At 26.1% G+C, this 27,996-nt stretch overlaps 1 protein-coding gene and 1 long non-coding RNA gene across 2 annotated transcripts; one reads left to right on the forward strand and one right to left on the reverse strand.

Moving 5' to 3' along the window:
- Positions 1-36: 36 nt before the first annotated feature.
- LOC135927831 (muscarinic acetylcholine receptor M4-like) lies at positions 37-27,577 on the reverse strand. The gene is made up of 4 exons (XM_065464032.1): positions 26,755-27,577; positions 4,374-5,146; positions 3,817-4,011; positions 37-1,112 (listed from the first exon to the last, which is right to left on the reverse strand). Exons 1-4 carry the CDS (start codon positions 27,330-27,332, stop codon positions 127-129), a joined length of 2,532 nt encoding a protein of 843 aa, XP_065320104.1. The 5' UTR covers positions 27,333-27,577; the 3' UTR covers positions 37-126.
- Positions 6,387-7,132, forward strand: LOC135927832 (uncharacterized). The gene is made up of 3 exons (XR_010572190.1): positions 6,387-6,482; positions 6,531-6,737; positions 6,931-7,132. It is a non-coding gene; the product is annotated as an uncharacterized LOC135927832 (long non-coding RNA).
- Positions 27,578-27,996: the final 419 nt, after the last annotated feature.

Consider the following 27,996-nt stretch of genomic DNA (forward strand, 5'->3'; position numbering starts at 1 on the left):
AAAAAAACAAAAAAATAAAATAATTTTAGGGGGAAATAAAATTTATTAAAATTGTGCTTATTTTTATACTTATAAGAGAATAATTTATATGTTATATACGACGAGAACAACGTAAATATATTTGAGTCATTTGATCAATATAGAACTAGATTCTTCTTTGGAGACATCGGATATGGTGGCAAGAGACGCTGGAGACCTTAAGAAAAGGCGGTTAGATGGTGATGGACTAGAATGTCTGGTAGAATCACAATTATCAAACTGGTGAAGACTTTGCCGACTTCCGAGTAATTTATTTTTGAAAAGAGATGTTCTATGAAGTGTCAGGTGCCTATCGTCTAGATCTTTATAACCGGAACCACGAGAACCAGTTTTTAGGTTCATTTGTTTCAAGGGCATGTAAGAATGATTGGATTGACCGGAAGGCGAAAGTATTTTTTTCGGCGTGTCTGGCGATTTAGGCCATTTAACGATTGAGTTTAAAAGAATATTGTTAGGTTGAGGAGCCTTCTCACCTCCCACGGAAGACGATAATAAAGACAGTTTACGTCTCAGTTCCACATTCATGCTGCTATTTAGAGCATTATGAGGCGGAATTTTATCATCGGGCGGCGAAGATACTATTTTGGATTTGGCCTGAGGACTCTTATAATTGAAACCGGTGTTATTTGTTGTTCTGAAGTTATGCGAATTGGGATGGTACCTCAAATGGCTGATGGTGTTAGGGGAAGTCTTCTCTAGGTGCTCATCGCTGCGTTTGACCGCAAAATTGGTTTTATTATTATTGTGCAGATGACGCTGCGAGCACTTGCAGATATACCCGCAAAAGTTGATTTTGGAATCCTCGCAGAATGAAAGGGAAAAATGCCAGCATGGTAAGGTCTTGTGGAATATCTCTAAAAATGTGTACTTGAAGGCCCGGCGGTATTTCAATGATATGACGTTGTATAGGATGGGGTTTATGGTGGTCGAAACGTAGAATAGGATACCGGAAACGTAGAAGAGAACTTTGAATTCCGTCAATCTCCTCTCAGTCCAATGCTTAACATAACAAAAGTGCAGCCTTTGAGCCTGGTTAGGGGCGTAGCATATGAAAAAACATATTACCACTGTTACTGTTATTTCATTTTTTTTTTCAATTAAAAATTTATTTAAAATTAAATGCACGATAAATAAAAAACCCATGTTTTTTTTTCGAGAAAAACCCAAACAAATAAAAGTTTTATTTCAAGATTTTCTCATAAAAATATTGTATCTAACTTATACTCCTTAAGGAAGGTAAAATCTATCTTTTATCGCAAATTTTTTGATATCAATATCGCTTATGTCATAATTCACCAATATTTTGTTGGAAACTTTTTTATTTATTTATTATCAACAGCATTTTATTATAATTCTCTCATTTTGTTAATTGAGAGTTTTAATAAAAAAAAATGAACTTTTAAATTCAATTACCCGTTTAAAAATCTCATTTAAATGATTTTTAGGCATGTTTTTTAAATTGCTTTTTAACATCCCTATATAGAAGTTTCGTCAAATAAGTAATGTGGTAAAATTTTTGCCTACTAATAATAAGTACATTTTAATAATATTCTTAAATCTAATTTAATTAAGAGGCTACGATTATTATTGCGCAATATTGAAATTGAATAAATAAAATATTTCCACCCATTATAGCCGTTTCCCATCATTATTTTTCTTTCAGCTCGCTAAACTAAACAAGGACCCTTTTGTGGTATATTTTCATTAAATTTCATTGGTTCAAAAATGGCAAATGTTTCTTAGTAAGATCTTTATACGTAATACTAACTGATGATTTATAAAACCAGCCTAAAAAAATGATATAGTCGTACTGTACCCCATCCTACAGCGCCCCATATTTTAAATATCAATATGTGAGACCTTTGATATTTTAAGAGTCTTAGATCCTTAAAAAAAAAATTCCGGGAAAATTCAGAGTGTTTGGCTCTGTTTTTCTCCTAACCATTTTATCTTAATTTTATAATATGTAATATAATACATTTCATAATGCATTATACAATGGCATACAATAATGCCTAAACTGACGACACATTCATAATGATGCATTCGAAAGCGTCGTTTGAATTCAAATCAGCTGGACCCGCCATGTTGGTAACCCTTATAGTAAATGTTCTCATGTTTAAAAAAACTACTATTAAATTGATAACTTTTGCTTCTTCGTTATTTCGATGAACAGGCATATTCCTTAATAAAGTTTCGCACCGGACATAAGAATAAATTGGGCACTCTTTTAAAATGTTTAATAACGATATAACCAAAATAGCCTCCCCAGCTGTTTTCCATTGATGTGCACTTTTATGAATGCATCGTGGAGACTAGGTACGATTATATGTCATTGGCATTAACGTGTTTTAAGTATTTATTTCAAATGTAGTAATTTATAAAATTTAATTCACCACCCCAAAAAAAAATTTTTTTACTTATCAAAATACGATATGAATAAGCGAAAACGTGGGCAGTTTCGACCAAAAAATTTCAAGTAAAAAATATATTTTTATTTTTTAAAAAATTACAAAAAGAATTTTTAGTTATAAAAGATTTTTGGTTTTTTAGGGTAAAAAATTTGACTCCATAAATTTATCATCAAAAAAAAATAAAAATAAGGATGAAATTTATAGTCAGAGTTGTTAAAAGATACTTTTTAAATGGATCTAGATACAGATACAACGTCTAAAATAATATCTAGATACAGATTATTTAATCAAAAATCTATCTAGATACAGATACCACATTTTTTTATATCTAAGATCCTTTAACAACTCTGGTAAACTTAGTTAAATTCAGGCGTTGCGTTATTATTCTCCATAGGGTTCCTCTTACCATTTAAATTCGAATAAATTTTAACATATTTTTACAAGATTATACAATACGAAAATATTTTCAAAAAAAAATAAATATCGAGATGGATTATCCGATTCCAGTGATGAACCACTTTGCCCCATCTCTCCACTGTTCAAAAAAAAAACATTTTTTTAAAAATGTGATTAAATTTTACGTAATATTTTAATGCCATAAAGTTATTCCTGTAATAATGACACTAAATCGGTAATCGTCACATGAAGGATTTTTTGAATCTCGCATTTGCGGGTCTGATTATTTTAAAATTTCTGAAAGATAAACCATCGATTTTACCTAGAAATGTAATCCGACATGTTCAAAGTACCCACCCTAAGAATTTCACAAAAATTTTTATTATGAACGCTTAGGATTTTTAATTTATGATATAAACGTTATCCGAATTTTACTAAATATCAAATTACAAGTGACATTATAAAATTTTTATCTTCTCTTCTCTTCTCTTCTCTTCTCTTCTCTTCTCTTCTCTTCTCTTCTCTTCTCTTCTCTTCTCTTCTCTTCTCTTCTCTTCTCTTCTCTTCTCTATTCGTGATTATTATTTATTTTTCTATAGTATAATTATTCCAAAATATCTGTATTTTTCAGTAAGATATATATTTTTATTTGGTATTTTAATAGATTTCTCGGTGAATATATTTTTCCTAGTATTTAATTGTTTTAATTATATATTACTAAATAAAATAACTATACATTATTTAAATTTTATTTACCTATATTAAAAATATTTTTATTATGAACTTAACAAAATATTTTAATTACTATCATTTCTCGAGATAAGATTGTAATAAATCACGTGCCTTAAATTTTCACTTTGTAAGGAACCCACATCTCATGAAGTAAGGCAGAGCTAATAATTAAAATTTTCCTTAAACCTTAAGGGTCGTTAAATTTTAAAAATGAAATTTTAATATATAAACTCACTGAGCATTTTTAGAATGTTTTTGTGGTTATAACGTGTGAATTTAATTAATTCTTCTTTCTTGGACTCTGATCGCCACGAACTGATGCTCGATTTAAATCTTTTGAACATATTATTGGTTGAAGATCTTGATCCTTTGCATATTTGTTCGGGTGGATTAAATGCTAAGCTCTCTACCGATGTGTAAAAGGAATAATCTTGATAATTAATACAAATGTATATATAATTATATTGAAGTGAGGAAGGAAGGAAGGATGGAAGGAAGGAAGGAAGGAAGGAAGGAAGGAAGGAAGGAAGGAAGGAAGGAAGGAAGGAAGGAAGGAAGGAAGGAAGGAAGGAAGGAAGGAAGGAAGGAAGGAAGGAAGGAAGGAAGGAAGGAAGGAAGGAAGGAAGGAAGGAAGGAAGGAAGGAAGGAAGGAAGGAAGGAAGGAAGGAAGGAAGGAAGGAAGGAAGGAAGGAAAGAGAATTATTAAAATTCGTTTATATATAAAAAAACTTTGCCAAAATTATTAATAAATTATGATCATCTTCAAACCCAAGAAGAGAAGAAAAAAAAAACCTTTATCTTTAAAGTTGACCTGTAACGATTTTTTATTATCAGGAAGTTTAACGTTACTCGTATTCGAATTTCTTATCGTTTCTAATGGTTTATTCTCTGGAAGATCATTTTTAGGATCATTTTCTTGCTTGAGATTCCTTAGCAGATTTTGGGTGCCGTTTGACCTCTTGGATCTGGCATGTTGTTGATTGGAATTATGGAAATACTCACTTGAATGCGATCTTTTACCTTTATCTTTATCGCGCATTTGGGAGTCATTTAAGGGCAAAGTGGTAGAGATAATCAAAACCCTATTTCGAGAGTTGGGAGGTATGGAGCTATCGAGAAAGTTTAGCTTCTTGGGGAATTCCTTTTTAGAAGAATTTGAAATGAAAGAAGTCAGTTTAGATTTGCTGCTATTCCAACCACTTGACCGAAAGGTTTCATCACTTCTACCCATCACGTTAATGCCATCGTATTTGGTAGATATTTCTCGAAGTTGCAGACCTATAAGAGTGTAGAGTATGGAGATCACGACAAGCGGAATTAGGAAGAACAGCGCGAAATCGCTAGTGAATGTATGCTTTATAAAGTCTATATTACGCTTAAACGTGCATTGGGCCGAAGATTTAATGGGGTCACCTTTGTCATCGTTATGGTATATGACACCCATTTGTGAAGCGATAGGTACGGCGGCAAAAATGGCTGTCGCCCAAATAAATATAATGGCTTTGATAGAACGGGACAGTCTGTGAAGTCTGTGACGTTTCATGGGATAATTTATGGCTAGGAATCTGGATTAATAATTTTATGATTTTTTAAAAATTAATATTGTTAAATAAAAAATTTTTTTTATGTAGAATTTAAACAATACCAAGAAGAAAAAACACAAAGAAAATAATTGACATTGGGGGAATTTATATATTTCGTAAAATATTTTAAAAAAGGACCATGAGCGAAAGATATCAATATAAATAAGAAAGTTTTTTTTCAATCATTATGAAATACTAATCTAAAACGGAAAAGGAATCTAGAGGAAATGAGTGGTTCTGGACCTAACCCAAACCTTCGGATCCAAGGATCACCTTTCTCAAACTGGGATCCTGAATCATGGGTCGAATTATCATTTTATGACTGATTGTTTTTTCAAAATAAAAGTAAGAAAAATATTGCAACTCCTAATGTCACTAAGATACAATCAGAGTTGTTAAAGTAGCGCGCTATCTTTTTTGGTAGCTATAGCTAATAGCCGCTACTTTTTTTAAATTATTTAATTTTATAGCGCGCTACTTTTTTTAAAAGTAGCTAAGTAGCGCGCTACTTCGCTACTTTTAAAAAATATAATGAATGTAAGTATAAACATGAAAATTTAAATATAATATCATAATTAATTATAATTTTTATAATTTATTATTTAATTTTGAAATTTAAATATATTTTCAATTTTTAATTTATATTTTCAATCTGTGTTAATAATCTAAAATGGTATCGTCCATGGATATCCAAATCCTTGAAAGTGATTCAGATATGGAAGATTCAATGGAAGAAAATGTACTTAATAGCTCTAATAACGTTTTTCCATTCCCTAAATTTGAAAAATTTTTTAAAATAAATATTAAACAAAATCTGGATTCAAATTCATGTGCTTAAAATGTAAAAAAAATATATCATCAAATCAATCGAGTAGCTATAATCTGAAGAAACACCTAAAGGTAAATTGTTATTTTTACATTATAATATTATTTATTTTATTAGACTGTTCACGCCAATTGCTATAAGGAAATAGAGAAACATATAAAAAAATTTGGTATAGGAGAATCTTCATTCAAAAAGACATACTATCCAAACCAAATTAACTGAAAATAAACATGCCAATATTTCACAAAAATTGGTTGATAAAGTTATTGTTGATTTTATTATTGACACAGTTCAGCCAGTGTCTTTGGTTGATAATCCATCATTTACTCTGATGATTAAAACTTTATCCCCTGGCACAACAGTTTTATGTTGCCAGACACTTATGAATAAAATAGCCGACAACTTCAAAGTGATGAAAGATGCTCTAATAGTAGAGTTATCATATATATCTTATGTATGTACCACGGCAGATAGTTGGACACATAACAGAAGGTAAAAACTTATTTATATTTATAAATTGATCTGATTAAATATTTTTAGAGCTTATTTGGGAATCACAGGCCATTGGTTAGACCCTAGGACTTTAAAAAGAAGATCTGTAGCCTTAGCCCTTAAAAGGATTATAGGATGCCAGACATATGACGTACTTGCAAATAAAATTATTGACATCCACAAGTCTTTTAGGATTCATAATAAAGTTTGCAAGATGGTTACTGATAATGGGTCTAACTACCTGAAGGCATTTAGGTTATATCACAAATTTATTTATAATATTTATTTTAAGTTATGATTTTTATCAGAATGGAATGGTTATTATTTAATCTATAAAATTAGTATTTTAATATTTCACATTATTTATAGAATTTTTATTAACTAAATACACACATATTTTAGTAATATTATGATTATCATAATTTATATCAAATTATAAATAAGATAGGCTAATGGCGAAGCTGAATAATCTTACTCCAACAAACAGAGATTGCCGAGTATCTAGCACGAAGACATCCTCAAATAATTTTTTTGAAATTAAAGATGATTTAATAGAAAATCCAATTGATCTTTTTTTTCAATCAAAATATATTGAGATGAATATTTTTGATAATTTTTCATATATTAAAAATTTATATATGAAATTTAATACCCCCTTGCCCTCAAGTGCTAGTGTCGAGAGATTATTTAGTAAAGCAAAGCTTATACTTTCTGATCGTCGCTCTAGACTTGGGGATGATAATATTGAAATGATATTATTATTAAAATGCAACAAATTAAAATAAATATTTATTTATATTGCTTATTTTTTTATAATCTAAACTAACTATTAAATGTTGATTTTTATATATTATTTATTATACATTTACATTATAAGCAAAAAAAAAATAAAAAAAATTTTTTTCATTTGTTTCTAAATTTTTTTTTATAAAAGTAGCTTAAAAGTAGCTAAAGCTACTTTTGAAAAAAAGTAGCTAATAGCGCGCTACTTTTTTTGACAAATAGCGAAAGCGGTAGCGCGCTACTTTTTTTGACAAATAGCTATTACGGTAGCGCGCTACTTTTAGAAATAGCGTTTAACAACTCTGGATACAATTGTCGTATTACAAATCTTTTTGCAAATAAAATATTTAGACGTAAAAAATAAGGGGTGATTGTTATCCTGATACCTTACTATTGTAAATACGTTTTTGGAAATAGAGTAAATAAATAAAATAAAAAAATTAATTATAATTACATTAATATATATCGAATAATATGATAATAAATTAATCATCTATTAATATATCTCTTTAAAATATTTAATTTTTATTTATTTAACATTTATTTATTTAAATATTTTTTTTAAAAAAAATTAAAGTCTAACAATTATATAAATCAATTAATTACAATTGATAATTATTTTTATAAATATATTATTTTTAAAATTCCACATAATCCATCACATATATAATGTCAAATTTTTTTTTTTTAAATAATGAGATATTTAAAAATGTGCTTAAAATGGAGAAAAATTTTAAAATAAATTATAAAATATATGAAGAAAAAAAAATCAAAAACAAAAATTGCATACTAGTTTTGTGTATTATCTAGCTTGCAACCTAATTGGATAGTTTGCTAGTTAATCATTTTGTAAAGTCTATTATTTAGTTAGTTAAATTTGGATAATTCATAAATATTTTTTTAGAAAAAAACTTTAGTTTTTAAAAGAATATGAATTCTGAATAATTATAAAGCATCAAAAAATAAAATTTTCCACACCTTCATTCCTTGTCCATGAAATATATATCTTATTATTACAAAAAAACATCATAAGCATTTTGTGGGGCTTTGTATCGATGAAAATTTGAATGTTAAAAAGTATCTTTTCAAAAACATTATAACTTATGAGTAACAAAATTGATTTTGAAATCTAAAAATTTTGATTATTTTATAAATATTAATATTTTCAATTTTATATAATAAAAACAAGTTTAAAATTATTTAAAATGTGATTAAATAAAATTTTTTTTTTATTTATAATCTTTTGTAATTCGCATCTGTAATAATACTAGGTAATATCTAGACCTGTGTACAAAAGTCTAATGCCAGCAATGGATTTTAAAATTTTTCACTTGGGTTAGTTAAGCGCGCTGCATATTTTAAAAATAAATTTAATTTCATAATTCAGTTTATATTTCATATTAATTTATTTGGGCACTCTTACTTTGGAATATTCATAGATTTAAAAAAATTTTATAAATTTTTGAATGCAAGCAAAATATAATTGTAAGAGAATGAATATAAATAAGTTAGAAGTCGCATTATAATTTGAGGGAATATATTTTATTTTGTCGAGATTAGTAGAGCAAAAAAGGAGGTTCTTATGGCATGGAGTATTAATCCAAGGATGTAAAAGATTCATTTCAAGAGTACTTTCCTAGCGAAATCACGAAGTCTATAAAGTTTCAGTCTCTTTTTACCGAAGGTTAGTACATCCTGTTTTGGTATAGTCCGAGTAAAGTATGGCATTCTTGCTCTAGATTCACTAGTAAAATACGAAGCTATTTTACCACTATATTAATAGAATGTTGCCCTTTATTAATTCTCACACTAAGCATTTCTTTCTACCATCGTGCTCCATAGGTTTTAACACCGTATTGGATATTGTGCAGTGCATCTCATTCCACATACCAGCAAATTATATAATAAATATCTTATAATTAAATTTTTAAATCAATTACATGGTGTGTGTAATTGAAACCACGTTCCATATCTTAGATTCAAAATGTTATTTTTGGGCCACTATGATCTATTATATATATTTTTTTTGGTTAAATGTTTCAATGTTTCATCTAAAAAAATTGTAGACTTCAAATTTAAAATATTACGGCGAGAGAATTTTTTTAAGATATTTTGAAAATCTCATTTAACTTCAATTTATTTTATTTTTAATCAAATACATCACATAGTTTATAAAATAGGGGATAATTAGTTTTATACATAATACGGTTCAAAGAGTATTGTTAAACGGCTCATTTTGAGCCGATTTTAAAAACGGCTAACTCAATATTATTATGCAAAACTTAAGATTTTGCTCATAAGTGGCAACAAAGGTTTGAACATCTGTTAATGAAATCTCGAGACTTAGATAATATTTTTCCGGCTAAAATATTGAGTTAGCCTTTTTTTTAAAAAATCGGCTTAAATCGAGCCGTTTAACAACACTACGGTTCATGATTTTTCTTATTTAGTCTAAGTCTTTGAGATAACTAATTTTGTTTCGAATATGATAATTTAATACTATTCTCTCTTCATTAAAATATTGAGATATATCTTAAAGTTTTGAAAGCTTATAAAAGCAAGTTTTCATTTTATTTTGGAAATTTGTTAATTTTAACATAAAATTTTATTAAATAATTAATTTTTTTTTTCTTTCTTTCTTTATTATTATCAACAATATAGTCAATATTAATGTGATAGTAGAAACGGGAAAGTCCCATGCGGGTAATTTTAACAATCATGTTATTTATGTAGAGAGTTATTAAAAAAGTATACGATGAAATTTTATCAATATAAATAACATAATATATTTAATAGCACAAAAAATGAATATTTTTTACACATATTAATAATTTTTTTACTGGTATATGAAATATACCAATTCTCTATTCAATTTTCTATTAATTTCATAAAGAATATTCCATATTTTTTTTTTCTAAGATGATGATTTATGAATTACCGCCACATTAACATATTTATAGTTTGCAAAAAAAAAATCCAATTAGAGGCCATATTTAATTCATTATGGTCATCTTAAATCCTAAATATTTTTAGAACATTGTTTTAATAAATTTTAATATCCGATTTTACCAGAAATGTATTCCTTCATGTTTGGAATACCCATCTTATGAATTGTAGACAATTTTGCTGTTAACCTTTTGAGTCGTTTATAATTTATATAAAAAATATATGGAAAATCGAATATAAATTATTTTATTTTTTTTTCCCAACCTTATGTTTTTATTTATAAAAATGATAAAACAAACTATTAAAACAAGAAATATAAAAATATATAAAATTACTGAATAAAAATAAATATATATTATAAAAAGTATCTAAGGCTCTAAAATAAAAAGAGTTTAATTTAATAATGAAAATGTACCTAAAAAAACAAGTATAATTGTCTTTAAAAAGTTTTTGTTTAAGAAATAAGGATTCGCGATTTTTGTTATGTTATGTTAAAAAATTTTTAGTGATAAAGTTTTAAAAAAAAAATATGTAGACTGTGAAAAATTTTAGTTAGTTGATTTGACTCTATTGGCTGAAATATAAAGTTATTTAATTTTGAATATTTATTAAATTTTTTTTTATTTTATATTAAGTTTCAAAGTTTATGAAAAAAATTGTCTCAAATTCATAGGGTGGCTATTTCAAACATGATAGAATACATTTCTGGAAAAATCAGATTTTTTTGAATTTTAAAAAACGCGCTCAAAAAATGATTTTATAGTTGAAAAAATAACACATTGTTGGAAAAAAACATATTGATTATAGTATTGTTAAATTTACCTAACTTTAGTCAACTATGAAACAGCATGGCCATGTTTCTAACCAAAAATATTATAATCAATTCAAGCTGAGACTCAACTTAGAGGCTTAATTCAATTTTTTAGACTAAAAGTTTGATTAATAGGTAATTTAACAATTTGACTATATATAAATAAAGCAATAACAATTAATAAAAATATTTATAATAATTATACCACTTCGTTTATTACCATAATTTATTTTACTCTTAAATTATTAATGCCTAATTGCTATACTAAGTATATATAGAAATTTTATTTTTTTTTAAAAAAAAAAAAACCATTACATTTTTTTTTGTTTGAAAACTTTCTACATAAATATTAAATTGCAAAAATAGAAAGTATTTCGAATTAAGAATTTTAAATTTAATAAAAATTTGAAAAATTATATATTACTTTTTACATTTGACAAAAACCTATTATCTCTGTAATATGAAAAAGAGAGATTATTTTAGCTAGCAGGTAATAATCCTTTATGAAGGACAATTTGCTTAAATTGTAAACTTTAAAAAAGAATTACAAACTAAAGGCCAGACCCGGATTATATTAGAATTCCGTGTATATAATATTCGAATTATTTAATAACATTATATTTTAATTTTTTAAAAGACCTCTCTTTTGCCGGAATTATATTTAGTAAATTTGCTAATATTTTTACGCGAGTAATTTTTTGAATAAAATAAGGGTAGATTAAATTAAAAGCTTTTAAAAGCTATTTTTTATTTCTAAGAATTTTTTTTTAAAAAAAATGAATTTTTGAAAAGAGAATACAAAAGCTTCAACTAGAAATTTTTAAACATAATTAAACTTGTTTTTTTAAGTAGGGGAAATGTGGCATGAATGGCCATGTTTTTGCTTTTTTGAAAAAAAGGTATTAAAATTTATGTTTAACCAAACAAATTTTATATCAATGTGTAGCCTAAATATTAATCTTTAAAATAAAATTAGAATCAAAGCTATATGTCTAATAGTTTATGAGCTAGATGAGGTAATGTGAAAGTTGTTTTTCTGGCCAGTCAAAACATATTATGTATTGACTGGCCATATACTATGTGTTAATTGACCATAATATATTATTTAAGAATTTTATTATAAATATAAAATAATACAATATGAAATACTTGTAAAAGACTTATATTGATATTTCTACATTTTTTAGTTATATAAAAAATTAATTATACACTAATTTAATTAGTATTATAATCTCAATTTATTACCGCATCTATTTAATGATAATATTATAAATTAATATCTTAATTATCATTTTACTAAACATTCTTAAGCTTGTTCATCATTTTATTTCACCAAATGTTGTTTTGCAAGAGCTTTTTATTTTAATATGAGTATGTGAATGAGCGAATTGTGGCCAATCAATACATGGCCAGTCAATACCCATCTCTCTATTATTATTTAGCGCCTTATATGTCTATTAAATAAAGCTTTTAAAGTCTAATTTTTTGTGTGAAAAATGTAAATGCCTAATGATAATATTTATATAAAATATCAATAATCTAAATTAGTAATATCCAAACAAAAAAATGTGTAAGGTGATTTTTCCAGAAAGAGGTACTAAAAATAGTTTATTTGAAATATTTATTTATTGCTATATTCAATAAATGAACTTAGGTAAGGTACATATCATAAATATACACATTTTGACCAATTTTGAGAGAAATTGGTCTAATAGATATAAAGTTAAAGGGTGGTGGCCAGTCTTCAACCATGGCCGTTTATGGCACATTTCCCCTACATATTTATTATTAAATTAAGAGCATTTTAGAGCCTTCGATACTTATAATAATATATATATATATATTTATTTTTATTTAGTAATTTTATATATTTTTATATACTTGGTTTAATATTTTAGTTTGTTTTATAATTTTAATAAGTGTTTTATCATTTTACATTTATAAATTTTGAAATTGTTAAATAAAATGTAATTATAATGAAAATTAGGTTATAATTGTTATAACTACTATTTTTTTGTTTTTGTTTCCATTTATAATAGTTAATTTAAAAAAAAATTAATTTAAAATATTTATATTTTAATTGTCCGTTAAATTAGCATAATGTATAATACATTATATATATATGCATTTTTTGAATCTTTTAAAATTAAATTTTAAAAATAGGTTTCATTTTTGTTAAGAGCTATTTTGATAGCGCTTCTAAGAAGGCCATGTAAAATCCTTTTTGTTATAACGCTAGGTATAAAACAAAGCACTGTTCGTTCGGGAAACATATTCTAAATTTCTACAATAAGGTATATAAGATTTCGATATAGAATAGAGATAACGTTTGATGAACTTTCAAAAAATATTAGTCAGAATGTATTCACACCTCATTTGCTTCGATAAAATTACTTATAAAAGTCTCTAAGGAAATCCCCACTAAATTAGAGAGATAAAGTCTAAGCAAAAATGATTTCGAAAAAAAGATACGAATTAATTAACAAGCACCCTATAAATTCAAACATTAATCAGTATTTTTTATCTATAAAGACCTCGTAATATTTATTATAGCAGATTCAGTCAACTCCTTTCCAATCGACTCAGCTGAAGGATTACTTCAAGATTATAAAAAAATATCGATGATTCCTGGGCATACTAAATACACGGCAAGTAATATAACAGATATCAGCAAACTTATAGGAGATCGAGCTTTACCCTTTAATTTAATCCCTCTAGACTTTGGTGAACCACTAATAGCCCTAAGGGCATTTGGGCTATTTTCATATGGGACGTATTTAGAAGGAGCATCTCTAAAATGATTTAAAAAAGAATTAAAGTATCTTTTATCAGATATTTTGGCACCTAACAAATGAGGATTTTGAATTAAAGATAGCTGCGAAACTTGAATTGTCATTTAGCTAGGATCTTCCAGTATTGAAATGACATTCGAATGATTTATTTATCAAACTTGATATTTTAGGAATTGGGGAAAGTTCAATATGGGTTCAATGGATTAGAATATAACTAGGTTGGTCGTGATTTTATTGTAGTAAATATTTTAGCGAATAAAAAAAAATACCAAAGTGTGATTGTACAAATTATTGATATTATCTGAACTATATATAGGTAGTTTTGTTTTTTCTTGTTAATAATCAAGGTAAATTATAAGCAAATTAAATTTACCGTCTCTTGTCAAAAGAAAAATTAAATCATCCAAATTAACAAAATAAAAATAATAAATATCATAAAATTGTAGTAAACTATCAACAGATATAACAAATGTTTTCAATTCATTATGGACTAAATTTATGATTCAGAATTTTCTCCAAAAAATATCCAAAAATTCTTTAATTTACCTATAATCAAGCTATGGAACATAGTGTTGTTAAAAGCCCAATTTTGGGTTCGAAATTAGTTATCCAAAATGAATTAATAAATTATCATTCGGATTTTTGAAACTAACCCAAATTGCATATTAAAATTATTTTGGTCAAAAGAAAGAAAGAAAAAAAAGAATGAAAGAAAGAAAAAATGAAAGAAAGAAACTTAATACAAAATTTTGAGTGCGATGGCAAAAGGGCTAAATGTAAAACCTGCGTGACAGTAAATATGTTTAAAAAATAAGTCTTACCGTAAAAGTTTTTTTGTTTTAGTTCGCAAAACAAATTTCGATTTAAGTAAACCTAACATTTTATAAAACACATGTAATAACAATATATATTTACACTTTTTGTATTGGGAAATTTAATTGACCTTTCTTTTTTGTTAAATAATAATAATAGGCGAATAATTACGCCTTTCGTTTTCGTGTCGAACAATCGATGCGGAAATATTTATCTTCCCTTTTTTTTTTATATGGGAGGATATTCTTTCCTTTTCAAATAGGATGGTCGAGGCGAAATATAGTCGGATTAGTTTTACAAAAAAAAATTATTTCTTCTCTTCTCTTTGCTCGAGACCGATAAAGATCCCGAATCATGACCCGTCCAAAGACCTCACTAAATCATTCAATCGGTAGTAGCGACGGGCGGTGTATACAAAGGGCAGGGACGTAATCAACGCGAGATTATGACTCGCGCTTACTGGATAGATTATCAATATTTTTATAAACCACATCAATAAATTATCTTTAATTTTTCTCTAACTCGATCCTTAAAATTCCTTAGCAATAAAGATTCATTAATATATGATCATTATAAAGGAATAAAATTTTTTTATAATGCATTTTCCCCGCGAGGGCTTCTTCTTAAGACAAAGACTCGCCATTGCAATACACGAGGCTAATTATATTAGCTTCATAGGCAGTCTCATTCCCCAAGATGATCCTTTTTAACCCCAATACTTTTTTATATTAAAAAAATAATATTTTAAGAATTTTTTTTATATATTTGTTTATATTATAACAATTATGAGTGTAATTTTTTAGAATTTAAAATAAAAATTTTAATTTTATAATTACTAACCAATAAATATTCATATATCATGCAATAACACACAAAAAGGCGATATAGAGTTTATAAAGATATATTAGGATCCAATTTCTCTTAATTAATATTGATGATATCTTCTATTCTCAATCATGATGTTATAAATTGTGATATCATTAAAATTTATGAGTTACCATCTCCCATAATCAATACACTTTACTCCTATTAATATAATAAATACAAGTAAGGGGTAATTCATTTATTCGATCGAAAGATCCTTGGATCAGCCCGAACTAGAAAAGGAAGATCCGATTAAGAGGACTGGTGGAGCCATTCATAGATGCCATCCTTAATAATCCATAAACAATCATTACATAAATGATTTTTAATGCTAATAATAAATTATTTTTAATATTCCATAAATTTTTATTTTATATAAATTAAGTCATTTTTTTAAAAATTACTTATTACCTAATTCATAAATTCTCTCATATATCATATGAATGACGATAAGTGACTGGAAATATATATTTATCGGTTCAAATATGATAAGTTATAACTATTATCTTTGATCAAAAAATCCGTCAAAAAATTTGCACCTTAAACCTGAGAAATATGGCTGACAACATACTTTGTGAATCCGAACCAAACCCATTTACGCTAAAATTTTGAGATCAGTTTTTTTAACTTAAATCTTATCAAATTAGTTATAATTATAAATTAAAAAACAAGAAATTTTATGATACTACTTTTAAATTTTTTTTTATTATTTTAATTCACCAGTTTTATAGTTATACTTATTCCATTTCATTAATGAACAAGCCTAAATTATAGGTTATACTTTTTAAACTTTAAATGAAATTTCATTAAAAAAACTATGTTTATTTTATAATATTTTTTGTTGGAAATTTTAGAATATTACAATAAAATTTTGTTTAATTTTGGAGATGATTTAAAATTTTTTTTATTAAACAAGAGACGGTTAATTTAAATTGCATACAAAATTTACCTTGATATTTAACAAGAGAAATAAAACTACCTATATATAGTTATAATTTATATATTCAGACCTTGGTATTTTTTTTTAAAATTCGCTAATTAAATATTTATTGCGCAAATCAGCTATAAAAATATATTATCGTTAAAATTCAGACTTAGTATATTCTTCCTCCCCAATCCTTACAATTATAAAAATAATAGGAATTTAAAAATGAAAAAAGAAAGGCAAAGAGTAAGTCCATTCATACCCAAAAATTGAACAACAAAATTATTTATCTTAAAAGCTTGTGTAGTACGAGTTTTGGACTATTATAGACTAAATAAGAAAATCTTGAACCGTTCTCACTAAGTAAAAATTTCTGTTTAGCGGCATGCTATATAAATATATATGTTAGAGTTAATGTGTTTTTTTATGTGAGGAACGTTATCAAATTTTTCAGTATGAGTAATAAGTATATACAAAGTTCAAAATCATATATATTTTTTTTTGCTTTAGAGCACTATATTTGTGATGTTTTATATACGAAGCATTCTAATTACTATTTAAACAGAAAAAAAATTTAAAGGATTTATTTATGCAGGAAAAAATTGCAAAACTTATCAAAGGATTTTGGCATTTTAAGGTAAAATTTGATCCAAAAATCTCTTCTTCCTCTTCCTCAAATTTTTCCATTTTTTTCTTCCAAGCTCTATTTTATAGTATCCTCATCCTTTTCTAATAAATATTACAGAACTTTGCATATTTTTAAAAATACGACCAATTTTTGGGACATTGTAATGTATTTTGTTTATAGAATGGTGGTTTGAATTTGAATAAAATATTATATGTATTTCAGAGACCTGAAGAGGTACCATTTGTACGGCCTGGCCTGGATTTTTTTAAAAAAAAATATTTTCGGCCAGGCCCGTTTCGGCCATTTTTTAAGAAAATTTTAAGCCCAACCCGGTCCGGGTATATTCAGACAGGCTGGGCCTACAGGTCTCTGATATATCTTAATTTTTAAAAAAAATTTGAGTGATATTTTAAAGTTTATGTTGACATTTTCGAAATTTTGATTGATATTTTTGATTGATAATTTTGTAACAGAACAGAATTTATCAAAAACAAGTTTTTTTCAGCCTATTTGAAGCCCTAAGATACATTATATATTTTTGGATTTTTATGATTGAGAATTATTTTTTTTATTTTATTACAAAAAAATAAATTTAAAATTATGTAAATTAAAATCAAATGAATTTTAAATTAAAATATAAAAAAAATGAAAATAAAATATATTTCAAATCGATATTTTAATCTTTACAAAGATATATATATATATAAAATAATAGAAAGGGGAAAAAAAACATTATTACAAATATTTGACTATATAAGTGGTATTTCATTATTCGATCCAAAATGTAATACAAAAAATAATTATATGTAAAATTGACATGTGAAACATTAAAGAAAAGTGACAAAAAACAAAAATTTTTTTTGAGATCAAAAAAAGTTTTAATGTGAATTATTTTATAATTTTAGTCGAAGAAGATGGTTTGTTTCGAATTATAATCATATTTTCGTCGTTGGTAGAATTTTAAATATCTATATTTTTACTGTTAATAAAAATGATATTAATATAAATTAAATATTTTTTTTATTTTTATTTTGCTTAGGGATAAATTTGTATTTGTTTAAAAGAACAAAATAATTAGTTTCATTTCCATTCATTTCCATTCTTTTCTTATCTTCTCATTAATTTCAAATTTTGTTTTTTTAAAGGGAAGAGGGGGAGGGGAAGACTAGGTAGGAAGACGAAATATGCTTGTGCAAGGTTCCCGTTTTACCTTTATTTTACTTCAAAGTACATCCTCCAGGGTTGTTCAAAATGCCCGATTACGGTCATTAATAAAAGACAAAAGAATAAGATTTTAGCCAAAATAATTATTATATCTGGAAATTTTGCTTGTAGATGGCTGAAAAGGTTTGGACATCTATTGGTCAAATCTCCAGGTTTTTCTAATATTATTTGTATTAAAATCTTAATGGAACCGTATTTTCTAAGAACCCTAACATCCTCAAGCTTTGTAAAGTAACCGGAAGTGCAAAATTTTAATTTATACAAAAAAATTATCTTTTTGAACTGATATTTTTATAAAATGGAAATGACAATTAATAATAATATATTACCAATTTAAAATGCTTCATTTGAAATTTGACAGGATAAAGCAAAATGCTATAGTGTGTTCACTATACGTAAGAATTCCTTTTTCAATAGCTATAAAATTTAGATTTTTGGGCACTCCCGATTTTCAAAAACTTATGAGATTAAGATTTTATGAGCATTTCTCAATTTTCACAATCTTCCTTTAGACTTTCTGATCCTCGAGTTTATTGTATAGCACGAAAGAAATAGAGCTGCCCAAATATTAATGATTATTACATTTCATTCTAAAATGAGTGATGAGCTATTTCAAATTCTGATTTTCTTTTGAATCCAATTCCTGATTCAAACAAATTTATTATTTGCAGGAGATATAGTCCAAATTTTGGATTACTCTTTGGACATAATAATACAGGATATAATATTAAAGTAATTAATTTTTTTAAATTATATATTATTTTGTTTATTATAATTATAGTCATTATAAACTTATATCGTAAAATATTATAAAAAATCTTTTATTATATTCCGTCGAAATATCATGTAAATTGTTTGAAAAGAATTTTTGAATAATTCGATTCTTTTGTTCGCTTGAAACTATCATAACATACTATATATTAAAGGGTAAGGATTAACTGACTAGGCCGGGCTAAAAGATTAATGGGCTGATATAAGTCATTTATAATAAACGTGTTATGTTCATCCGTTGCATTATTTACAAAATCAAAGCCAATAAATAAGTATAATATATTAATATGGAGCGTTATGATGATAACGCTACGATAAAATTTTAAAAACATATGTTGCCTTGGGTATTTCAAAAGTTATTATAGTTATCAATAATTAGCTTTGATTTCGATAGCGTTAAAATAACGCAACGTCTAAACATACCGCCTTTACTATATATGAGGCCCTAGGCTGTGTCCTGGTTCGACATAATACTAAACTGCTGGATTTTTAACTGCCTTTTTAATATGTACTAAACAGCCAAAAATGTAAAGATTTTATGCATGCCACTCATTTATTTTTTCTAAATAAAGATCGTACATATCAATATAGAAAAAGAGGTAAATAATATATATAAATTTAATTTATTATTCAACAAGCCCATACTTTGCATTAGCGTGAATGATATTCGATTTAATATCTTTCCTCAATAGTCGAAAAAATTTTTGGCTCATTATGCTAAAATCATAGCTGCGTTAGTTTAAAATATAGATTATTAGAAAATCTTGCCCATTTAATTTATTTGAGTTATTTCGTGTCAATCAACATAGGATGATAGAGCATTTTGTTCTTCTATTTTTTTAGTGTCAGTGAGACCTATGTTAGAGAAATTGAGAGTTTATATTAGTTATTTCAAACAAAATTATATTGAATTACAAAATAAAGCAGACGATAAAATTACGAATAATAAGCAGACGATAAAATTACAAATAATAAAAATTTATTGTAATTTAAATGAATAATATTAAATAAAAATTAAGTATTTTATTAGAAAAAAAATTTATACAAAAAAATAATTGTGATGGAAAAGTTACATAGACAAGGAACGTGTCACATCGGTAAAAAGTCTTTGTATATACATATTATATATATAAATATATACAATAATAAACTTAAATAGATCATACTCATTTTAATTTGTGATATCATAAAGATTATGAATGAAATATAAATAAGTAACTTGAAAAGTAACTCTTTGATTCGGTCGTTACGTTAAAATAAAATTGCAACTAATTATAGTGTTTATGAGCTATTTATCAAATTCGAATCTAACTAGTAATAATTTTTTTTTTATTTACAAAATTATAAACGCAAACAACTCCTCTAACATGGCATAGGTGAACTATTAGAATATATATATATATTATAAGTTATTCAAATGAGATTGGTTGTTAATATATTTTTTATTATATCATTATTAGAATATCAGGATGTGCTATCGACACTTTTATATCAATAAAATAAACACAATTATTTAGGCAAATGAATCAAATCTATTATAAAAATTTATATTTTACATAATAATCCACATATTTCATATCACTAGTAAACAGAATAACATTTATTTTATCGTGTTTTTATTTTGGTAATGTGTAATTTTTTCAACTTTAAAACATTTCTTGAGCCCCTTTTTTTAAAAAATTTAATATTCGGATTTTACAGGAAACATATTTTATCATGTTTGGAATATCTACCATATAAATTTCAGACAATTCTGCTAGGAACTTCTAAACTTAATATAATTTATTATATTAGTATTTCCATAAATATTTTTTATATAAATTATGAATGACTCGAAGGTTAATGTCAAAATTGCCAAAATATTTATATAAAATAGGTATTAAAAACATTCTGGTATACATTTCAGGTAAAATCAGATTTTTAAATATTTAAGAACTGGGTTCAAAAAAAAAATCATTTAAAAGTTCAATTGCTGAAAAAACACATTTACTCTAACAATGTTTTTCCTTGAACAATTTAAGACACATCCAAGCTATGGCTTTTTAAGTATACGTTTCTTTTTCATGCTTAAAAAAAAACCAAAATAGGGTTTCCCTAATAGCCTAGACTTAAAAAAAAAAGAGGATTAAGTATCAAAATTAAGTAGAACCAGAACACAACCTTGGGATGCGTTCCTGACTTCATTTGATTTATGTTAATTAGTTCAGAATAAAGTTCGTGTTGAGCAAAGAAGCTAGGACTTTATATTACATAATTATTACTTTACGTAAGATTATGATAAGTGTAAAAAAAATACAATATTCTAAATTCAATGCAAGATAAGCTCTCTTAGAATCCTTTTTTTTTGAGCCGATAATCGAAATAAACTAAAAGTTAAGCCGATTATTACAGGAAAAGAGAACCAGATTCCCAACCTGATTTTTAAAAAAAATCTTAATGCCAAAATCTCAAAATCTTTTATAAGCAAATAATTTGTAATTTTCATGCATAATTCGCAACCTGTTTAATATTTAATGTGATCGTTGAGAAAACGATTTTTGTTCAACTTAGATATTTATCCAATTTATCAAGACATTTTCTCTGATATTTGACTAAGGTTTTTTTTACCCATTTACGATGTAAGCTATAAACGTATAAGAATTATTGATAATTTAAAGCTTTTATACAGTGTTTCAATTTAAAGAGATTTTTTTTTGCACCATGTAAATAATATATTAATTAATAACATAAAGAAAGAAATTTACAAAAAGAAAAAAAAGGAAATTAAATTGGACGAGATTAGATATAATTATATAGTTTTCCTTAAAAAAATTTTTGATTTTAATTAAATTAATATATTTTTTTTGGATATACTTAATACATACATTTCGTAAAGAAAATTTTGATGTCTAAAAAAAACATTAAAAAAACAAAAATTTCTAAATGGTAAATTAATTTATTAAGACATTTCCACAAAAAAAAAATAGACTATAATAAATATTGTCAAAATAACAAAATTTACTTAATTAATATAAATGAGTTTTTAATAACAAATGAAATACAGTTCGCAAAAATATAAAAATAAATTAATATTAATTAAAAATGATATAATATTTTATTTATTTTTTATATAATAAATTATTTATTTTTAAAGGTCCATTTCGATACAGAAAATGAGACATTAGTATTTCCTGCAATCGATACAAGTGTAGTCCCGGGTCAGAGGGAGACCGTTCGTCCAGGGGATAAGGGTATACCATCAGGGAGGAGGGCGTTACTATTTGAAAGGCCCATTGGCTCAAGACTGGATGGGATATCAAATTTTTTGAGGGCAGTTAGGAGAATGTTGTTAATGGATTTATGGCGGTGTTGCCATACGCAGGAGAACTCATCAAGGGAAGCATTCGATTAGATGGACTGGCCACAATCGATGCAAATGAAGGGTATAACTGCATTAAAGGTTAACATGCGTAGCTGTTCAGCAACCCTTAGGAGACCGAAATGAGAACTGGAGATGGCCTTCCAATCATTCATAAGAGTTTACATTAATATCTTAAGTTATTTGGGTTCCTCGAAGTGCCTGTTCGAAATGAAGCATTCAGGAACGGGCGATCAAAGGAGTATCCTAGTCTTTTTGAATGTCGACGGCAGGAATGGGTAAGTTGTTGCTGTCCCAAAAAGTAAGGGCTTTAAGATCAGGATCTAGTGGATACTGTCGTAATTGTCATTACTTGTAAAATATAAATTGATTATGTCGTTATTTGTAATTGAAGGTTTTTTTTTAGTACACAATCTTTTATTTGATTTAGTATAAATTGTTATACTGTAAATATTTAAAAAGAGAAAGATCAAAGACTTTAAATTATTTTCACGTTTAGTAATAAATATAAAATTAAATTAAAGTTATAATTTTGTATAATAGTTGTTATATATTACATTAATAAAGAAATAATTCATTTAGATATCTTAACTGATAACCTTTGCCATAATATTATAGATACATTATTGATGATAATTTCAGCGGAAGACCTGACGAAATATAGGCTGAAAGAGAAAGTTGTATCCAGCATCGGATACCAATTATATAGAAATTAAATATATTATTTTTACCATATTTATTATTATTATTTCATAGTCTTATTGTTTTTTTTTAAAATTTATATACATTTTTTGTAATAGAAATTTTGGTATCTAAAAAAACATAACGAACAAAAATTTTCTAAATGTTAATTATTTAAGACATTTTCCATTAAAAAAAAATAAGCTTTCATAATAAGTATCGTCAATGAACTTCTAATAATAAAATAAAATAAAATATAGCTAGCACAAAAAAAATAAATAAATATTAATTAAAATCATATTCGCCGCTTGTATAAAAAAAATATTATGGTGTTAGAGATTTTTGACATTAAGGTCATCAAAGAAAAATACATATGGAAAATATTGAATTTAGCACAAAAAAACTGGGAATTTTTGCTTAAAAGGTTCTTCGATAAATTGGATCAGTAAAAAAAAAAGAAAAGATAAAAAACAATTATTGAGTTAGATATTATGGAGAACCTTTTATCATTTTCGAAGAGATAAACAGAAAAAGAAGTTTAGTAGAAATAAAGGTTATATGACAAAATGAACATAGTTTGTGTCTCTCAAGAGGGATTCATCCAGATATAATTTCTCGGTTGATTGAGTAAGATGAAGTGTCATTATTAAGATCGAGATATTATTTAATTTTTTAAATTGCAAAACACGTGTTATTTAAGTACTCAGCGAAGCATCATTTGTGTTATTTCTTAAATTAATATATAAATGTGATTTTATTTGTAAATGGCCTTGTTATAAATTTTAAAAAAAAATTTATTATATAATTACGCATTTATATTCAGGGTATATAAATATATATAGTAATATTTTATTTAATATCACATAATTTCTTTATTTTATTTTATTTTATTTTTCTAATTTAAATTTAAATTAATCTTATATAAAAATTAATCCAATAATAAATTATTAATATTATTAAGATTCATTTAATAGAATATTAATTGTTTTTTTTTTCAGAAGAGCATTTATTTCTTTTCACGAAAATTAATTTTTGGAGCTTTGAAAATAAAAAGAAAATATATTTCGGATGGGTGAGAGGAGGAAAGAGAGTTACGGAGTTTATGATTGAAGTATACCAAATCTATTGGGTAATAATATTCATAAGTATAGATTAGAGATATGCAAATCAGGGCCCAGTCCGAGCCCGGCCCGGCTCGAAACTGTTTAAAAAAATAATTTCTTGCCGGGTCGTTTCTTTCTTTTTCTTTCTTTCTTTCTTTCTTTCTTTCTTTCTTTCTTTCTTTCTTTCTTTCTTTCTTTCTTTCTTTCTTTCTTTCTTTCTTTCTTTCTTTCTTTCTTTCTTTCTTTCTTTCTTTCTTTCTTTCTTTCTTTCTTTCTTTCTTTCTTTCTTTCTTTCTTTCTTTCTTTCTTTCTTTCTTTCTTTCTTTCTTTCTTTCTTTCTTTCTTTCTTTCTTTCTTTCTTTCTTTCTTTCTTTCTTTCTTACTTTCTTTCTTTCTTTCTTTCTTTCTTAATATGATATCATTACATTTTGTCAAATAAATTGATATACCTTAAAAATTGCAAGAAACAAGACATAAATATATTTTTTTTACAATAAAAAAATAAAAGAAATTTAATTTTTCTATATTAAAATAAAATCGGACCTGGTCGAGTCGAGCGGACAAATAATTATTATTTTGGGTAGGGCTTTTAGGGACGTGTCGGACTGGGCTTGAATAAATTATGCCCAATCAAATCACTATTAGTTTTAACCAATCCCTAACCAGCAATGACTAAATTATATTTAAAATAAATATCTTGATACTATTTTTAAACCCTACCCTAACTTCATCTAAAAATGTTGATTTCACAAGAGAGGAAAAAAAAACTGCAAAAATAAATATACCAATATTTCAACATCTAAAATGGGACGGAAAAGTTGAAAAATTTTACTCACTTACTTACCTTACGAAGAAACCGGATATACTGTCGCTGAACCAAACAGAATGGCTTTATCCACAACCTCGATTGGAGGTTATACTCTAAAAATCTACTTCGACCTGAATCGACTTGGCCTTACTATCCGGGATAACCGAACTCGACAAGGTGGTCGGATATTTAATTTAAATATAGAAATGATTTTATAAAACTAAGTTAAAATACATCGAGGGGAGGGGGGCGGCTAGCAAGAGTAGACAAATAGTTATTTGTGATAAATTCATACCGATTTATAAAGCAGGATAAACTAAATTCAAAAAATTCTAGGCAAAAATTTTGAAGAAATAAAAATGCATCTAATTACTAATATATAATTGCAATCATAATTCTTATAATTTGGTTTAAATTAGTTTCATTTACCTTTTTTTTATAACTTTCATATTAATTTTCCTATCATATTTTGGTACTAAAAACAGAAAAACATCATAAGAATTATCAAAGTAATTTTTATCATTTTTGTAACTATTGATTCATGAGAGTTCGAACTCATGAGTCGACTAGGAAGTTTGGCCAGTCGGTTATGCAATTAGTCTTAACTCGACAAACCTTAAGATTAATTATTTGGCATGCAATTTAATATAAAAATAAATAAATTATTACTATTAGAAAAGTTAATAGGAAACAATATTCTCTCTTAAGAATTAATGTCAATATCTTTTTATATTCTTATTCAGAAAACTTTGGACCTCCAAACCAAAATCTAACATTACACATATATCTTATATTGGATTGCGCGAAAATAAGTTATATTATGTCTTAGAAATCTGATATAGTATGTATTTATATATATATGTCGTGTAGGGATTCAGAATCTCTGGATTTTAAATCTTTATCGAGGGCGATTTAAAAAAATTTTGTCAACCGGAAATGTATTCTAGCATGTGTAGAGTATTTACCATTATAAATCTCAACCAATTTTGCCCAGAACTTTAGAAATACTTCTAATTTATATTAGTTTTTATATGAATTTTTCATATAAATTAAAAAATACTTAAATATCTATGACTGAAATTGGCTAAAATTTATATGAATGTAACATTTTTAAGATTTGAGAAGGATTGGGTGATTAGAACCGTTGTCAAATAAAGAAAGGTTAGAACTAAAATGATACTAAATCAGACTAATATCCTCGATTATATATACTTTTCTATAATATTCGTCAAATAAGAAAAGTTAGAACTAAAATGATACTAAATCTTTATTAAATAATAAGATAAAAACATAATCTAAAATAAATTAATATAAATTAAAAAATTAAAATAATATAAAAAAATTAAAATTAAAGATTAAAAAAATTAAGTTCGTAAAATCATAATTTAATCATCATTTTTCGGATCATAATTTTTCCTTATATATCCTTTATCTCAATCAACATTTGCATAGTCTCAATTTGTACCGAGATTTAATTCTTGTAGATTTGAATATCTTTGGGCTTCGTAATTTTGTTTAAAAGTAATCTGCCTGTCTGGCGTTTTTCTTAATCTAGTAAATTTGCATGTTACCACAATTACAACAGTAAATACTCTATACATGCTAGAATACATTTCTGTATAAATCATTTTTTTAAATTTTTTTAAATCGCCCTTGGGATTTAAAATCAAGAGATTCCGAATCCCCACGGATTTCAAATCCCCAAACCACACATATATATAGTATTATAACGAAAAATGTAAAAGTTTTGAAAAAAAATACAAACCTTTCTATAGTAAAAGCAGTTATAGTCAGTACCGACGCATTATAAGACGACTCGCTAACTAGGGATTTGAAAATGCAGAAGGTGTCCCCGGATGTGTAAAAAAAATCATTGCGATAGAGGGCCCATATTTCCACCGGAAGTCCGAATACCAACACTAGAATGTCAGATATGGCAAGACTCACTAGATAAAAATTGGTGGGGGTATGCATGTACCGGTTATGACATATAACTATACAGGTTGATATGTTTCCTATAATGCCACCGACAAATATGATGGAATATATGAAGGTGAGCGCCAAGATGAAACTAGTGGAATAGTTGGGTCCTACGTAAGTGTTATTGTTATAAATAAAGTTATTGTCGTAGACCGTGCTGGAGGATTTGTTACCGTCAGAGTTCGTTTCCGTAGGGAGAAAGAATACGGAAGATGGCGGGCTCTCCCCGGATATGGAAGAGGAAGAAGATATGGCGGATGATGATAGGATGGATGCTGGAGATCGATAATATAAAATAAAATTGTTTTGACCGCTCACCAAAGAGGGCACGAAAAAAATAGGTGATCTGGCCAGGCTTGCCATTTATTTTGGCGCGGAGAGTAGGAACGAATGTTTATCGATTTTAATCGTAAGGGTTGTATAAAATAACCGCTAATTTTTTAACGCGATATAATTGGTCAAATTTAGCTCGTAATAAGGCCTGTTGAACGGCGGAACTCCTTATACGCTCCCGTTGAATACATTCTTAATCTCTTTTGCGATATTTAATTTGGCATTTCCAAATTTTTGATTTTTCAAAATTAATTTTTTTTTTTTTATAAATTTTATTTTTTCTAAATTATCAATTTAAAAAAGGGTTAAATTTATACCTTTTTTCGAGGAAGTTAATTAACTTCCCATGAATTTATAAAATTATTTAAAAAAATTAATATTTTTATTTAATTAAATAAATTTAAATTAATAAAAATAAAAATAAAACGAAGAAAATTAAAAAGACGAAAAATCAAAAATATTTTTGTGACATGTTAAAAATAGAAATATGTTTATTTTTATATTATATTTGTTAATATAATATATTGATTTTAAAATAAAAAAAAAAACTAGAAAGATTTAATTTTTAAATGATAAATATTAATTATTTACTTAGTCAGTGTTGTTAAATTAACGGTTCGATTTAGCCAAATTTTATATATTATGCAAAGCCTCGAAATATCGTTTTAAGTCCAAATTCAGCCAATCTCTGAGC

The sequence above is a fragment of the Gordionus sp. m RMFG-2023 genome, chromosome 4, assembly GCF_954871325.1.
Source record: "Gordionus sp. m RMFG-2023 chromosome 4, tfGorSpeb1-WG-v2, whole genome shotgun sequence".
NCBI classification, from domain to species: Eukaryota; Metazoa; Nematomorpha; class Gordioida; order Chordodea; family Parachordodidae; genus Gordionus; species Gordionus sp. m RMFG-2023.